Raw genomic sequence first — 16,787 nt, 5'->3', positions numbered from 1 at the left:
CTGGCATAATCAGGGCACTGAACAGATTATATTTTTTAAAAGTAAACAAATATATTGTTATTTTGCACAATGATGCTTTTGAAAACGGATTTCCAAATTTCTGCCATTCAACATAATCCCTTAATACATTACCAGTCTATGTGGTGGGCATGTTGTCATTCACTTCATCTGAAGCTTTTCTGCTGCTGCATGAGCCCTACATTTTCATACACTCTCCCAGCATCTTCTCTCATGCTGTAATAAGACAGAAAGGCATCCAGGTACCGTTATCTACAGTAAAGAGACAGTAACTGCATTGTGCTGCAGGATAACAATGTATTGCTATTTTTCCCCCCACTGCTTATATAAAAGGACACTATGCCTGCTGGAAGTCTTCAGAGACTGAGTGGGAAATTTATCAAGCTGCGTGTTTGAAAAAGTGGAGATGTTGTCTATAGCAGCCAATCAGATTCTAGATGTCATTATGTAGAATGTACTAAATAAATGATAATTAGAATTTGATTGGTTGCTATAGGCAACATCTCCACTTTTTCAAAGCTGCAGCTTGATAAATCTACCTCTGAAAGTTTGAAATTATGCATCACTCCAAAATAAAGATGCATCTTTTGGTCCTTGACGCTAGATAGCTTTGCCTAAATGCTATTTACAGCACACTATGGTTGCTGCAGATATCACTGAAAACCACCCTGAAGATATGGTAATAATTGTCAAGTCTGGCATTCAGGTATCACTTAATAGATCAGAATAATGTCTACACAAATGAAATACTGATTTAAAACAATCAATTAAGCACTCCCTTTTGATTAAAATCAAACATTATGATAAAGTACAAAACCTTAGCTGTCACTTAGATCACCTCTGAAGGCTGCAGAGCTGAAGGTATAGGAATGTCAATGCACTTCAAAACAAACTAAGTCCCTGATTAATCCCAAATGTCAAGGGAACCACCTGAATAGGGTATAAACGTATCTTGACCTAAGCCTCTCCTGCAGCCTGTATTAATAATCTCCTTTGTAATGTAAACTGCTTCAAATACCGCTTTAGTACTCAAGAAATCGAGCTTTTTAATCAATTATTTATTAGTTTGTCTAAACTAAGAGTAATAAAAACAAAATCAGATTAATAAGACAATTTCTGGACCAATCTGCATAATGCACAAAGTTCAAAAACATTTGTAGCTTAGGGCAGAGCCACCAAATACGCATCATGACACCCTCTAGGTTATGACAACTCCAACAATTAAGCGGTTTTTGAGAGTACACTGAAAAAAAAATGAACACCATCTGTGTAATAATAATAATAATAATAATAATAATAATAATAATAATAATAATAATAAATAAAGTAGCTATATGATCACACAACTAGTAGAACTCAAATATTTTGGAACTTCCGAAGGTGCTGGCTCATAGAAACCAGCATCTACAATATATTTATATATATTCTAGTATATTCATATCAACTGGTCATGGTAGCTGCATAACACTACTTTGAGTTTTAGTTTGTTTCCTAGGTTTCACCGATTGGCTCCTGCATTCTACATTATTTTGGTGAGGGGGGGGAATCTAAAAAATAATTTGTTTAAGTCTATAAAAAAACACAACAAAAAAAACCCCCAAAAAGCATATTATAAAAGTATTCACCCCATTGGCATTTTTTCACATCATACAATCAAGATAAATGTATTCAGAAATTCTTAACCACTGATCAACACAAGGGGGAGATTCCATTCTGAGTGATGTGCCTCCCTTTTCTATTATACACAGCAAATGCCAGGGTGCAATTCGATTTCAGGACCAGAGTTGCTCATCGTGCCCCTGGAGATAAGACTATTACTATTGCTCCCTCAGCATGCAGCACATATAATAGATGAACCAGGCATTTCCTGCAAAATGGAATCTCCCTAAAAATGTAAAAAAACAGACAGAAAGACACAACGTAAATATATGTTTCTTAATTAAATTACAAATGGAAAAAAAACCCAATAATTGAGTATATGAGTATGCACCCCCTTTGCTAACATACACCTAAAAAGCCTGATGCAATCAGTTGTCTTCACAGAGACAGAGGTCAATTGATTTAAAAATAAATACACCTGTCTGTGAAAGACCCAACATTTTGTTAGTGTTATAAATGAGCAAAATTTTACTGTTTCACAAAGTATGCAGCATTTTACCAAAAAAACGTGCACATTTTACAAGTGGAATTTTATCTTCCGTGTACACAATACAGCCACCACCCCACCGCACAGCAGAATGAATGGACCATTGTTGGGACAGCTCTCAACAGAGACTATAAATTCTGTGAAACGCAGTGTAAAATTGCAAAGTTGCAGATAGGCGTCGCAAAGGTTTCATCTTAAAGACTGTATCACCAGGACATTGCACCTCTACAAAATTACCTGTTGGATTCAGGCAAAATTTTGCTGCAACTTCACCTCGACTCTAGTTAGTTTTTATGAGATTTAGAACTGTTCAAAAGCTTCCAGACTGCTTTTCTACTAGAAAGAGTTTGGAGCAGAAGCTGGCGACTCTCTGAGCGGTAGGTATTAGACATCCATGTAAAAGACACTCTAGCTAGGGGTTTATCTATAACGGGTGTCTTTCCACCTTTTCAGGGTGGGTTTCAGATGCATGCTGCAGGCTGTGTACCAGGGCTCAACAATGCAGGTTGCCAGTACCTCCATTTGCGTCCGGCTAACTGCTTCTGCATGCAAATACTAACCAAGAATGCATGTTAGCACTCAGATCATGATACTTGATGACATCTCACATGTCCGCGTTTTATGAAATTCTTCTGTCCCATGGAGAACTGCATCTGCCTGCAATTACTACCTATCGATAGTAAAGAGCAGCCCAGGGAGCCACTGGTGTCCCAGTAGGCATAAGCATATGGAGCGACACCAGGACCCATAGGTAAGCCCACATACATGAAAATAGTAAAAGCACAGCACTTCACTACACTAACCACTGCCTTATTCAGCTTTGAAGAGACAGAAAAATGACTTGGAAGGAATAAAGGAGTCACTCTTTATACCTTCTCTCAGGGGTGTCCTGTCTCTACTCAGCTGACTAATGGTTAATCCATTCACTAGTGCTGCCAAGGAGCCTGAGGAATATATAAACTAGACTTATTACATTCCTTAAGTAATGACAATACTAGATATCAAGATCCCATCTCTTAGAAGATACCACAATTCTTGTAATTTGTTTAATTGATTTTATAAAAAAAAAAAAAAAAAATCAGACATCTAAAAGGTAGTGAGGAGGTAAACATAAATTATTATTAATTTGATTTATACAGTTGAAACTGATTATTGCTAATATCACTGAAAGTGGAAGAGTTAATCTCCAGCAAGCTGCATCATTTGCCTGGAATTGGATTTAGTCGATTCCCCAACTCCCAAAAGGAAACACAGAGAATGCTGCTGGTGGTTAGTGGTGTAAGATTCCCTCGATGACTCGGGGTAATCATTTTACTGCAATGCACGTCTCTGTTGCAATCAATAACAAGCAACTCTCACATAATCGCTCCTAACAGTGATTTAAAAGGATTCTGTTTCCAAGTAAAACTTGGAAGGCAAAGTAAACTAATGTATGTGTGTTACATAGACGGGCCTCATTTACCATGCGTAAAACAGTGGACAGACAGAAAAAGTGATAAGTTTACTATTGTGCGATTCTATTTCATCAAATTAGTAATAAAAAAAAAAATATGTACTTTATTTATTTTTACATTCACATGCTAGATACCCTGACATCAGTAAAATGTGATATTATTAGCATGCAATACTTTACAAGCATGTGTAACATTAAAAATAATTCAGCTTTTATTTTATTAGGAAAAATGGATGGTTCTTTTTGTACACACACACAGTGTTTGCTGCTTTTCAGTGTAATTCGTTAATGGAATGCAGTATCCTCATATTCCTTACAGGCATATGTCAGTGCTGGAACTGTGGACATATTAACACCTTTGTTTGAAATCACTGGAAATAGAGCTAACACGTTTCCAACCAGCCATCTGCTTTCTGCCGGAGCTATTGGCTTAGACAGTCGTATAAAATTAAAAAAGGTATTTTGAGCACAAAATTAATTAACTGAAAAAAAATATCAAACAATAATACATAGTAAAGGGCCATATTTCCTTGCTGCACAAACTAGAAGCCTGACAGGTCTTATATAACCAAAACAACACTAGCAGCATAGGAACAATACACTAGGAGGTAGAAAATACAAGATTACAGTACTTACTCTGGAAGTGTGGGCGTTGGCAATGGTGTAGGGGTACAAGGGGGAAGGGGGCTTTGATCCCCTGCTGTCTGCTCAGAGAGAGCATATTTGATATTTGTGTACTCGTGTCCTTTCCGCTTACTTTTCTAAAAACATAAGAATAATGAATGACTACAAATTTAAAGTGATCAACAATACTTTCTGGATTTAACTGTTTGAAACAGCATTGTACACATCTTAGAAACTAGATGTTATCATAGATTCATGTACATGTTGCCTTAAAAAAACAGTATAACCTTTCTCCACAGTGCCTAATTTGTAAGGAAAACAGGATTAGAATTATACTTGCTTTTTTACATTAGATGTACAGACATCCCCTCATCTACAAAGCCTTGTGAATAAAAAAATGCACATTCTTTCTAGACCCATATACCTGTCTGTTCATTAGTTCCCAGCAAGTGCACTCAGTAAAGTGATGTCAGTGACACCTGACAAACCCTGTAATATAATGACTTACTTTTATATCACCTAATGGTCTGTTTCTGTCACCTAAAGTGGGGGCAGGCAATATGTAGGTTACACTACTATTCTATTTACTGGTCACTAGCTCCCAATGAAAAGTAGATTGCATTCTCACAAATACTGTTTCGGACCACATTAAGGCTGCCTGTAGCATGTGTAGGTGACAGACATAACTTAACTATGCAAGAAAACGCTATTGAGTTTTCAAATTTCTACTTTGAAAACTCTAGAGCCTCACCGCCCACAGAAGAGGGTATGAACCGGTAGCAGTGTCCCCCAGATGGAATCATAGAAAAGGACTTATCGGGAGTATAACAAAAATCCAATTTTTCCCAGTTGATTTGATATATGGGTTTAAAAAAAATGAATTTTCTATCCTGCTCTTCTGCTGTTTGGTCTTAGATTGTTTTTTCCCTCCCCTTCCTTGGGGCTTTAGATGTACACTGTGGAGCTACAGGAGGGGTTGCAGAGGGAAGGGGTCTGTCAGCAGGTTGCAAGTAACAAGTTAACTAGTTAAGTGTCAACTCCCACACTCCCCAACTACAACCCCATGGTAGCAGTTTCCCCCAAGGAGAATGACTCAGGCTGATCAGGCAAAAAACCCCCAAAAAAACAAACCCCCAAACAACTGGTTATATATGTACTTTACATTTACTCTGTATTAAGTGAACATTCACATTAAAACTACACACAAAACCCAGAATCATTAAAATCACATACATACCTGCTCTTCTTCAATTCTGCGTTGCAAGGTTTCTATGTAATGTTGTACAGCCATGTATATAAACCTGTATTGTGCTTCTGTCTGAACCATTCCTGATCTCTGAGACCTTACCATCTGAATAGTCTTGGGTACATCAATATCACAGTCAACACCTAAAAGAATACCAGAAATTGCAGGGAGATAAATTCTGTGCAACCCAAATCCATTAACATTCCATCCTAAACACGATAGCAAGTAGTATACATATTATATTCCATTTTAATTAATAAAATAATAAACTATAATTAATTTAGTTATACTGTATACAAGCTAATGGTTACAAATCCCTGCAGACAATGTGAGCTACTGGTGAGGTCCCACACAATTATCTGCATAGAAGTCCTGGTGCACCTCATTTAGCCTCGATATTTAAGCACCTGGGACACAGTGTGTACAATACATGTGACACCTGGCTGGAACGGCTGCAGCTCCATACCAATGCTGTATAGACTAAACACATAGGGGGATTTAATTTGGCTTGAGGCATCTCCAGAACGTAGATGGAAACACCTTGTATCGCAGATTTTACAGAAATCTCTGCTCATCTTTTTACGCATCCCATAGAGGTGCACAGAAAAATAAGCAGAGATTGCAACTGTGATGGTCTAATATGTGCACAGGAAACATTAGGGATGTCCGTGCACCACGCTGACTGCCATTAAATCTCCCCCCTCGAGTACAATAAAGCAAAGCTAGTCACCCTGCTACACTGACGAAGCGCTCTTCTCTCTGAGATTAGTATGGCTATAATGGCAACTAGTTATACGTTATAGCTGCATGGTATGTTTTTCTAACCAACTCTTTTGTTTTGTACCTGAAGCTGGTCACACACAGTTCAATCCTGCAAATGTTGTGAGAAGGTTCAGGGTCTAATTTGGTCACACAAGTAGGTGGTCAAAAAATTATCCAAACGCTCGGCTTGTTAGCGAGATCAGAAGATGATCACACACACACACAGGCCAATAGCCATCATTTGTGGCCATTTTATAAGTACATTTAAGAACAATGCCAAATAATAATCTGATGGATTTAGAACGAAGTATCATGGTGCTTTTCAGTCCACACAAGCTGCAATATTAGACCAATTGTCAAATTTTGTGAGAATAAGGTCAGCAAACAAAAAAAAAAAATCTCCAAGATTACATAACTCATTTCTAATGTTTTTTTTTCCCCCCAGAGATGGTATATAAAAAACATTTACAAAGACCTCTCAGACCCACATAATACCCAATAAAGGCATTTGTTCTAATTATTACCGCTGGTTTGTAAGGCTTTACAGTACTTCAAAATGCCAGATGGGTGGGAAACCAAAGCATACATACAACAGACAAAAATGGTGGACAAAATAAATGCACATGTGAAAACAGAGTGTAGGGAGGCTTGTGAGAGTTTACAATATAGTGGGAAAAAGGCAAATTCTGAGACAAGCGGAGCAAGTGCAACTCAAAGTGGATATTGGGACAGTTGTGAGAGTGTAGCAATGAATAGGGTAGACCTTGGTATAGAGATGGGTTTTCAGAGAGTGTAAAGACTTAAATGTTGGGGTGTAATGTGATCAGGTGTGGAAAGGTACCCCATAGGTAGGGAAAAACAGGGGTAATAGGTGTTTAGAGAGGGTGCAAGGTGCAGGTCAGAGGCAGATCTAAGAGGGGGTGACCATATTTCGAGATTAAGTGTGAAATGTAAGAAGAGGTGGTGTTGTTGAGGGCTTTGTAGGTGGTGAGTAGCAATTTGCACTGGGTTATGGAGATGTGAGGGGCCAGTGTAGTGTTTTGCAGAATAGTGCGGCAGATTTGGAGAGTCGAAAAGAGGATGAGGAGTCATACTACAGCATTTATAAGGAATAAAAAAACAAAAAACAAACAAACAGAGACAACTAGGTAAGGGGAATTGTCATAGGAGGAGGTTGCATATAAGATGAGAGAATTGATAAAAGCTTTCCTTCCATCTTGGGTAAGAAAAGGGCATATTTCACTAATACTTCAAAGGTGAGAGCAACAGAACTGTGAAAGAGATCAGATTAGAGGACTAAAGCAGACGGTAAAGTGAAGGGTGACACCAAGGCAGTGGGTTTGGGAGACTGAGCAACTTGTGGTGTTGGTGACAGTGAGGGAGAATTGAGGGAAGAGGTGCTAAGTGATCAAATTATTTCACCAAGAGAAAAAGTGTACATTGAGAAAAGATGGAAAACAGAGCTCTGTGGGACCTCAACAGAAAAGAGTGGAGGTATGTGCCAGAAGTAGATATTAAAGGAGCAGGTTGGAGAACAGCAAGTGAATCAAGAAAGAACGGTGTCATGAACATCACTGGAGTGATGGCCTTACAGGAGAGGAGGGTGAATTCCTCCTCATTACTCTTGACTGCTGTATTAAGAGCAACTATTGGGGCATCTGGTATTACAGAAATAGCTTTCAGTAAAGTATGCACAGGTAATACCTCCTTTTTAGTTTCCTTTTTCTAGTAATAATTTACGTAACATTAGGGACAGCCTTACCTATACGTAGTTTTACATATACAGAATTGTTTTAGGACCACCTCTTATTTCAGACAATTTGTTCAAATCAAAAAGGAAATAAATTTGATGAGTTGAATAAAAAGATATTAATAACAACAACATTAAAAAAAAAATAACAAACATTGGAAGACGATGTTTCCAGCAGTGTTAAACGGAGTTTGACAAAATAGAGAATGACAGGAGGGGACATATCAGCCTCCAAACATAGTACTGTGCAAAATGAAAACTGCAGCCTTTTCCAATCTAATTACTAAACGGTTTTAGGTATATTCACTTCTGTAGCAGGAACCTTTCAATAAGCACTTTAGATAGTTGTAGAAGGTTCAAATGCCGCAGGGTTCTATGCTGACCAAACAAAAATGGGGAAAGAGCGATGTAATACAACTGCAATAATCAATGTTTTAATAACTTTATGTGCCTTTAAAGTAGTGCTCTTAATCTCCTGTATTTGCCAGCTATTCAAAACAGACAATGCACTTTGTAAGTCTCTTCCCTGTTAGAGGGTTAAATAACGGATTTAAATCAGCTCTGCAAGACAGCAAAGAATATACAATTTGCAAAATTTTCAGATCTCAAGTTTCCTTTCCCAAGCCCCTGGTAGCAGCAAATTCCATTCTCACCTTTTTCTCGGATAACATCGATGAGAATATCAATCACAATAAAAGTGCCTGTACGTCCTATCCCCGCACTGTTAATAAAGAAAACAGCGGCATAATGAGCAAAACACTGTCCTAGAGCATCACAAATAGACTTTATTGTTTAGACTGAACAGAACCAAATTCCAGCTGGAAACACATAAATACAAAAATGCCAAAATGAATTTCTGCCACTAATGAACTAGGAAATAAATGTCAGGTACGCCACCAGCTGAGAACTCTCTCCTAATCACTTCCAGCAAAGAAAGAAACAGTTGTAGACTTGGATGTTCTGCTGTACCACATTTATACAACTGGTAAGTCTATGTATAGAAATGTTTGCAACCCCCTCGATATAGTAAAAGAAAATAACTTTACCCTTTATAATACAGCCACAGAGAGGACATGAATGCACATTTCCGAAATCAGAGGATTACTCAACATTTAATATTCTCATTGTATTATCTGTAACTTACCTGCAGTGAACAACAACAGGCCCAGGTTCAGTTATATTATCCTGCTTGTGATGAACCTCTTCTAAAAAGTCCAGGACACCACCAGGATCGGTAGGAACACCATGATCTGGCCAAGTTTTGAAATGGTATTGCCATACAGTTCTTTCAGTGTTCCCCTAATCAATAAAAATACAAATAAACATTTTGGAATGCTCATCATTAGAACCGAAGTAAAATGAATTTATCTTGGCCTTGGTAAACTAGTAATATCAGGAAGATGATAGAGTAACAGCTCAAATCTAAAAACGCCCAGTCATTCTTCTTATTTGGCAGTTCTGTCTATGGAATTTGTTCCTCTTTCCTTACATGTTTTTCTTTTGTACCTGTCCATTTTGGGATTAATACTACAATGAGGTTTCTTCAGACTCAGCCATTGTTTACGCTTCCTGTCTTTTAAGGCGTCTGTCACAATTTGTCTTCAATCAGTATATGTACACTTGAATCTATTTTATGAAGGGTGATGTTTGTTTGGTTTCCCTTTATTCCAAAAAGAAGTCCCTGACTTGGGCAGTTAAACAAACCAACCTATTTCAAGCAATAAAGATAAAGAAATAAGAAAAATAGAAAGGAAGTGGAAGCACAAAACTCCCCCAAAAAACGACTTACTTGTCCTACTTGTGAAAGTTTAAGCTCCCGTAATATATAGTCATGTGCTGGCGTTTCTTTGACATTTCTCACACGCATAACTCCATATTCCTTTAGGGCAAACTCCTCTGGCCAGTATTTTACACATTTACTCTGCAACATAAATAAAACTGGTTGTAAAATTTCATCGCCAACAGCTTATAAAATAAAATCATAGTGCAATCGGTTAAGCACTGTAATTATACACAGCAACCCTCAGCCAACAAGACTAAACTGAAACTGCAAAGCAAGGACAACATAGGAGTGCACAGGGGAAGCTGTTTAACACACGTTTGGCTATTTTTCCAAAACAATTTCTTGTTCTGGCAATAAATGAAAGTGGACTACTTCTTTTATGAGTGCAGTACAATACCTACTACTTCTATTTATAGACTGCGTAACTGAAGTTGCTTGCGCTATGCCTAGAAATAGAGGGATACCTAGAGTTTGCCATAGTGCATACACTGCAGTCAATAAACTTCTTAACTGGATGAATAATGCTTTTCTCCTAAGGTTTACCATTCCCATAGCAGTCTCTCCTCCCTGTACACATGCGAATACATCTAGTCTAAGTTCAGATGTGGTTGAGCAGAAGTGGTTGACACAGAGATCAATAATCCCTAATGGCAGCATTGTTCATCCAGTTTTTAAGTGGTTTACCTGTAATAAAACACACTGAAAGCAAATTGCTGAGGTTTAAAAGAGCCCTTAAACAGATCCCACCTAAAAACCCCAAATATAATGGGCAGTTGATGAACGCACGGTTTTGAGTCAGCAGCCAGCCGCCACTGCATAGGATAATGGCACGCACCTTGCCTCGTTCTACTTCCTTAGTCGTCATGACGATAACTCTGGAGTTCTCTTGGAATACCATTCTCCAGAAATCATTCACTGTATTTTGCAGGCAGCCCTGAGTAGCAATATAACGTTTCTTGGGTTTCAAATTGTTGCATTTTGTTTCAAATTCAGGCTGAAAATAGTGTTTGAAAGGGAAAATATATATTACAAAATTATTCCGTCCATGCTTTTAATTAGAAAGACAGATATAGATTTAAATAGAGGGCCTGATCTCACCATTATGGTATTGGCATTGATGTAATCAGAGACCTGCTCGTTAGGATCACCATCATGAAGAACAACCCTTGTGTGATCAACTATTATGAAAGAAAAACAGTTACCAGGTGTAATGTTGTAGATATTCTGAGGACTACATATACGATAGGTTAGTAGGAAGCCTAAAGATTTAACATGATCCATGTTGAAGGCTTGCTCAAGGATAAATGACATCTAACAGAACTTCCCATTTTAGAGACACAAATATTATAAAAGTAATCACAAGCCAACAACAAACAAGAAATAATTAAACAGGGGCACCCCTTTCTAAAAAATGGACTTTCCCTTTCCAAACAAAGGTGATCCAAAGTTGTTCTGAGACAGGCATAGGAGATCGAGGCTCTGAAATAGCCTCTTGCTATCCCTGGCATTTTCAGTGCTCATGGTATGTGCACAAAGGCTCTCGCTGCAACACTACAAGAAAGCCCTCTAATCAAAAAAGGCAGTAAGCAGCAGGTGTTCTTGTAACCCTTGAAGAGCAAGGCAAATTGATGTTGATAGATGAAGAAAGTATCTTTAAATATTCATGTAAAAAATGTACAGTAAACAAATGATTTAAATTAAGTAGCTGGAATAAATACAGGTTAAATCTTTCAGTGTAACAATCCTTTACAGTCACAAGTCAAGTCAATATTGGGGTTTCTTTACAGATGTAGTACACATGAAATTCACTGAAGCCCAAAGAGAAAAACACTGTCACACTATACTCACAAGGTAAAATATTCTTATAACGGTTTTTGTTCTTGTTTTCAGCTCTCTGCCCTTCTTTGCGACTGTACAGTAGTTTGCATTCCTGCTGTTGCAACGTCTAGAGAAAAATAAATAAATTAATAGAACCCGTTTCACAAAAAACATTTATCTTTGTCATTTAAAGCAGATGTTTTCTGCTTTCGCTCCACCTGCTGCAGCTACATCTCCCAGACTGAGCAATTACCTGTCAGTCAGAGCCACAATGAGGTCTGCTGTCAACGCGTTCTTAAAATATACATCCCTCTTGTCGATGGTACTGCATTGCCTTATACATGGAGATGCAGAGGTGAAAATAGCTGCAGTACCTCATTAGCTCATCCACTAAAATATATTGTTTTTATTTGTAGCCAAGTGTACCACACTAAGAAACTAAGATAGCATCCAAGAAGAGAAGCTAAGTTTAATTAAAGTAAAAACACAGCTGTCATACTGCAAAGTTAACTAATAGACACTGAAATAACTTTTAAAAAGGTTTCCAAACAAACTTTCTAGCGTTACTAAGCAACATAAGTAGTTATGAAAATGCAGGATTTCTGACAGTATGAGGTCTCCTCAAAGCAATAGACAAGTACCTGTTTGCATACAGGATATTTTTAGTGTCTTCCATCCATTAAGTGCTGAAAGATTGCACACAGCATGGAATAACCTTCAGATTGTATTTCTCAAGGGACCAGGCAATCAGAATAGGGAAACTGTGCATGGTGTGCTCATGGCAATATACTAGATGCCATTTTAACAGGCTTATTAATCCTGCAGCTGAACAGAAGTTAGGGTCCTTCAGCTCCTAAACTCGTACTTTACATTGGAAGAAAAGGTTATATAGGGACCTCTGTAGAGCTACAATCAATAACCATTTTACTCTTCAAAGAATATAGCACAATAGTTACAAAAGACAGCTAGAATATCACATGTGATATCACAAGTTCCTTTAATAAAAACGTGTTATGCCCACACATGCAAAGATGGACCCAAAATGGCCTGCAATTCATATCACAATCTGACAAGGATCAAACATCGACCTGCATTTTTACACAGTTCTGTTGGTTAATAACCGCTGTCTGCCAGTGTGTGCAACTATATCTGAGCAAACTAGCTGGGTCTCAAGTGACTTGGTCACTCGGCCAAGGCATCTATACGTGGCGAAATTTTACACGAGTACGTTTGTTCGATGCACGGGCTGCACTAGAGATCATGTTAGTAAAAGTATGTCCTGGATCAACACTAAACATACAAGATTACCCAAGGTGCATCCCAATGTCAGACAACAAGAGAGAGACAATTATTTTTGCGCCAGTGCTTTTCCAAGCCATCATCCATACTTAGGAAGGGACAAACCCAGATCGATTCATGCATCAAGCCCTATAATGCATCTATGCTTCTCAACTTAAGCGCTCCAATACAACCTATATGAAATGGTGTGCCTATGACTACATGGGAATCATATGCAGCAGTCGCAATGCATACAGCAGTATGGGGTGTGGGTATGTCTGGCAGAGGAATGACAGTACACATCAGAATAGATGTCTCAATATCACAGCAAATATCTAGCAGCTTGTAGAACAATTTAATGTTTTGTCTTTATACTTATCCACTTCATAAAACCACGCTCATTAATTTGCAATTATAATTTTTTTAACAAAATTACATCGCAATGTATTCCTACCATTAGATTTCATCGTCTTCATAACACCACCTACACTATAAGAGACAGCAATTCAAGCCTGAAATTTAATTGAACGATTCTGAATAATTTCTGATTGGTTGCCCTGTCATATGTTACTGCTGATGACAGTAACACCCGATTTAAGATCCTAATAAAAACCTCTCTCACTCAACTCATTGTTCATTAAATATTAGTGTTTGTTTCTAGAGTATTTAATGATAATTACAATTGTGTTCCCTTTTCTCAACACCTGGCTTCAGCTACCTGCTAAAATAAAATCTTTTACATCCAAGCTGCAACCACTGTCACCGCATGAGTGGAATGTACAATTAATAGGAGTTAATAGAGTTTAAAATCTAAGCAAATCCGTCTGATCACCAGGCTATTTGGTAGCAGTGATTAATACTGTATAGAACTTTGGCATGGCCACTAAGGTCTGGTCTCTCTACTTCCAAAGGTACTCATTATGCAGCACTTTACTCTGTCTCAGACACTGCAGCATTAGACACTACAGCACAGGCAGTGCAGTGCTTTCTTGGACAGAATACTGCAATGCCACAAAAGGAGGAAAGCATAAAAAATTAAAAACAAACTGTGCAAATCCCAACAACCTTATGTAATGTCACAAACTATTTACAACGTATAAATGTAAATCTTTGTATGGATAATTGATAGTAACAAATCCCATTTTTCCTTACATAAAATCCCTTTCTCCAAATCCATGGGGGACACTGGTGTACAATGGGGGCATAGATATGGGAGTGAGGAGCTCTGGCAAGCTCCTCCCCTTCTATATCTCGAGGCAGGGAGAGATCGAGAGAGAGATTAAAAGTTCTAGAACACAACTTGAAACCAAACATCAGGACAGGAAAACAGAACAAAACTGGGAGGACGTCCAGTGTGCCCCCATGGATTAGGAGAAAAGGATATTACGCAAGTATCAAAAATCCCATTTTCTCTGACATCTATGGGGGGACACTGGAGTACAATGGGGATCGCCCAAAGCTGTCCCTAAGGGAGAGAACGCTACTTAACAGTGAGGAGAACCTTGTGCCCAAAATAAGAATCTCTAGACACAAATAGGTCAAACAAATACAATTTTACAAAGGTGTGCACAGACAACCAACCAGGTGATTGCCCTGCATAACTGTTCCGTGGAAACACCCAGAAACAAAGTTCGGCTGAAAGGTAGAAGATCAAGTTCCCCAATTCAGAAACCCTGCGAGCCATAGAGATTGCAAGAGGAAAGCAGTGTTTCAAGACAGATAGGGTTCAAATGATGGATGTCGTAACGCCCAAGTACAAAATTGAGGGACCACTGGAGGGACATAGGGAGGCTGTCCATGCAGCATTCCCTGGAGAAATGTTTGAACCACTGGTAAGAATGCCAGCATCCTCTGAAAGAACACAGAACAAGGCTGACACCTGGATCTTGAAGAAACTAAGCTGGAGGCCCTGATACAAACTTCCTTGTATAAAGGATAGAAGGCAGAACTGTCTAAAGGGCAGATGTAGGGAAGCCTTTATTCTGCTTGTGCCAGCTTATGTATGCATTCCAAATCCTATGGTAGATCCTGGCTTTCTGACCCTCATCATGGTCGGCACACGCTGTCCGAGAGGCCTTTTGCTTTTAGGATACCTGCTTCAATAGCGCCCTGTTCAAGATAGCCCTACTATATGTTGGTGCAGGAACGACCCCTGAGAGAGAAGCTCTGGTTGCAACTGAAGTCTCCACGGAGGCACTCCCAGCATGCTGATCAGGTACGACCTCCTGGGTCAGTCCAGGACCAGGAAAATAGCGTGGACTCCTTCTCGTTTAATCTTCTTCAGGATCTTAAGGAAAACAACTGGAAAAAAGGTAGATGAGAGGCAAGTTCTAAGGAACTACCATGCCATCTACAACAACACCTGAGACCCACAGACCTAGCCCGGTATTTCTTCACCTTGTGGTTCTACAGAGACGCCATCAGGTTGAAGTCCAGCTATGGCCACCGATCCACAAGCTGTTGAAACACCCCCTGGTGAAGTAACCATTCCCTTGGATGAACGTCCTGGCAGCAGAGGTAGTATGCCTCCCAGTAGTCTACTCCGGAGATGAACAAGGCCATTTTGGCCAAAATGTTCCTTTTGGTCCATCTCATGATGCTAGTCTGGGGGCTCCCGGCACCTTCCTGGTGGTTGAGATAGGCCACTGCAGTGGCGTTGTCAGACTGTACTTTTGTGGCCCTACCTTGAAGAAAGGGCGTCACCATTACTATTAACCTTTATTTATAGGCTGCCACAAGAGGTCTGCAGCGCCGTACAGAGGGCAAACACCAGGACAGTACTTGGTATAACAATAAACAAATAACACTACAACTCTCCACACCACTATTTGGGTGCAAGGGGTATATTTTGCTCAGGCTGGAATCTGTGCCCATTAGCATGGTCGCAGCTAACAGGTTTAGAACCACTGACAGAGGTGCAAAAACAATGAAGGAGTGGAGCCAATGGGCAGACAGCCCAAGAAGGAGGTGCGCAGTGTAGCTGTGAGCAAAAGTTAAAGGTAATGAGAACAGGAGGGAAAGAGGGCCCTGCTCTCTAGAATTGACAATCTAAAGGGAAAGGGAAAACAAATAGTTGACACATGGGGATGAGCCAATGTAAAGGGATCTGAGTGAAAGAAGCAAGAGCAGGAGTGATGGAGGATGAAAGAGGGGGAGGTATACTATATGGTGAAAGGGATAAGTGGCGGACTGGTAGGCTTTTATAAAAAGGTGCGTTGTTTTTTTTCTAACCTCAACTAGTGCTTTCAGTACTGCCATCAGCTCCAGTACGTTGATTGGGAACTTGGACTACTCCAGTGCACCAAGCCAAAAAATAAATTGAAGGATGACTGCCTCCCCAACCATGGAGGCTGTCATCCGTGATGAGAAGAATACAGTTACAGATGTTGAAGGGACGTCCGAGGGTAAGTTTGTTCTCTTTAGCCACCACAACAGGGACTGGGCGCTCTGGGTTACAGAGCAATGCATTTAGAGGTCAGCTGTAAGTGAGACCTGCTACACTTCAAGATAACTTTGTTCTGGAACGCCCTTGATTGAAACTGCGTGAATAGGACTGCCTCGAAGGTGGAGACCATTCTGTCCAAGACACTCATGCAAAAGGGAACGAACACCCGCTTCTTGGTCAGAAGGGTCTTCTCCATGTCTTGAAAGGAAACAATTTTGTCCTCTGGAAGAAACACCCATTGTAGATGGGTGTCAAAAGGTGACCCGAAAAAAACCCATCCTTTGCAAACGAACCAAATTGGATTTTTTGAAGTTCAAAATCGACCCATGTGACTCCAGAGGGCTAGCCATCTCTCTTATATGGCTGTGAAGTAAAAATCGGGGAACTCGCCATTATCAGCAGTTCATCCAGATATGGAATCACAGTTATCACCCAAGTCTGCAGCAAGGCCAACATGACCATGG

The 16,787-nt window shown here is 39.4% G+C and overlaps 1 protein-coding gene across 1 annotated transcript in view; it reads right to left on the bottom strand.

Annotated features, from left to right (window-relative positions):
• PTPN11 (protein tyrosine phosphatase non-receptor type 11) overlaps positions 1–16,787 on the bottom strand; it is a 40,565-nt gene that overhangs the window by 7,571 nt on the left and 16,207 nt on the right. Inside the window, exons 7-15 of the mRNA XM_075178496.1 lie at positions 11,631–11,727; positions 10,881–10,960; positions 10,618–10,776; positions 9,789–9,920; positions 9,144–9,298; positions 8,653–8,720; positions 5,479–5,630; positions 4,254–4,378; positions 133–234 (exon numbers count right to left, since the gene is read on the bottom strand). Coding sequence (XP_075034597.1) covers positions 165–234; positions 4,254–4,378; positions 5,479–5,630; positions 8,653–8,720; positions 9,144–9,298; positions 9,789–9,920; positions 10,618–10,776; positions 10,881–10,960; positions 11,631–11,727 — 1,038 coding nt within the window. The 3' untranslated portion in view covers positions 133–164. The remainder of the gene's footprint in view (positions 1–132; positions 235–4,253; positions 4,379–5,478; positions 5,631–8,652; positions 8,721–9,143; positions 9,299–9,788; positions 9,921–10,617; positions 10,777–10,880; positions 10,961–11,630; positions 11,728–16,787) is intronic.

The sequence above is a fragment of the Mixophyes fleayi genome, chromosome 1 (assembly GCF_038048845.1).
Source record: "Mixophyes fleayi isolate aMixFle1 chromosome 1, aMixFle1.hap1, whole genome shotgun sequence".
Taxonomy (NCBI): Eukaryota; Metazoa; Chordata; class Amphibia; order Anura; family Limnodynastidae; genus Mixophyes; species Mixophyes fleayi.
This window is presented reverse-complemented; position numbering and strand designations above follow the sequence as displayed.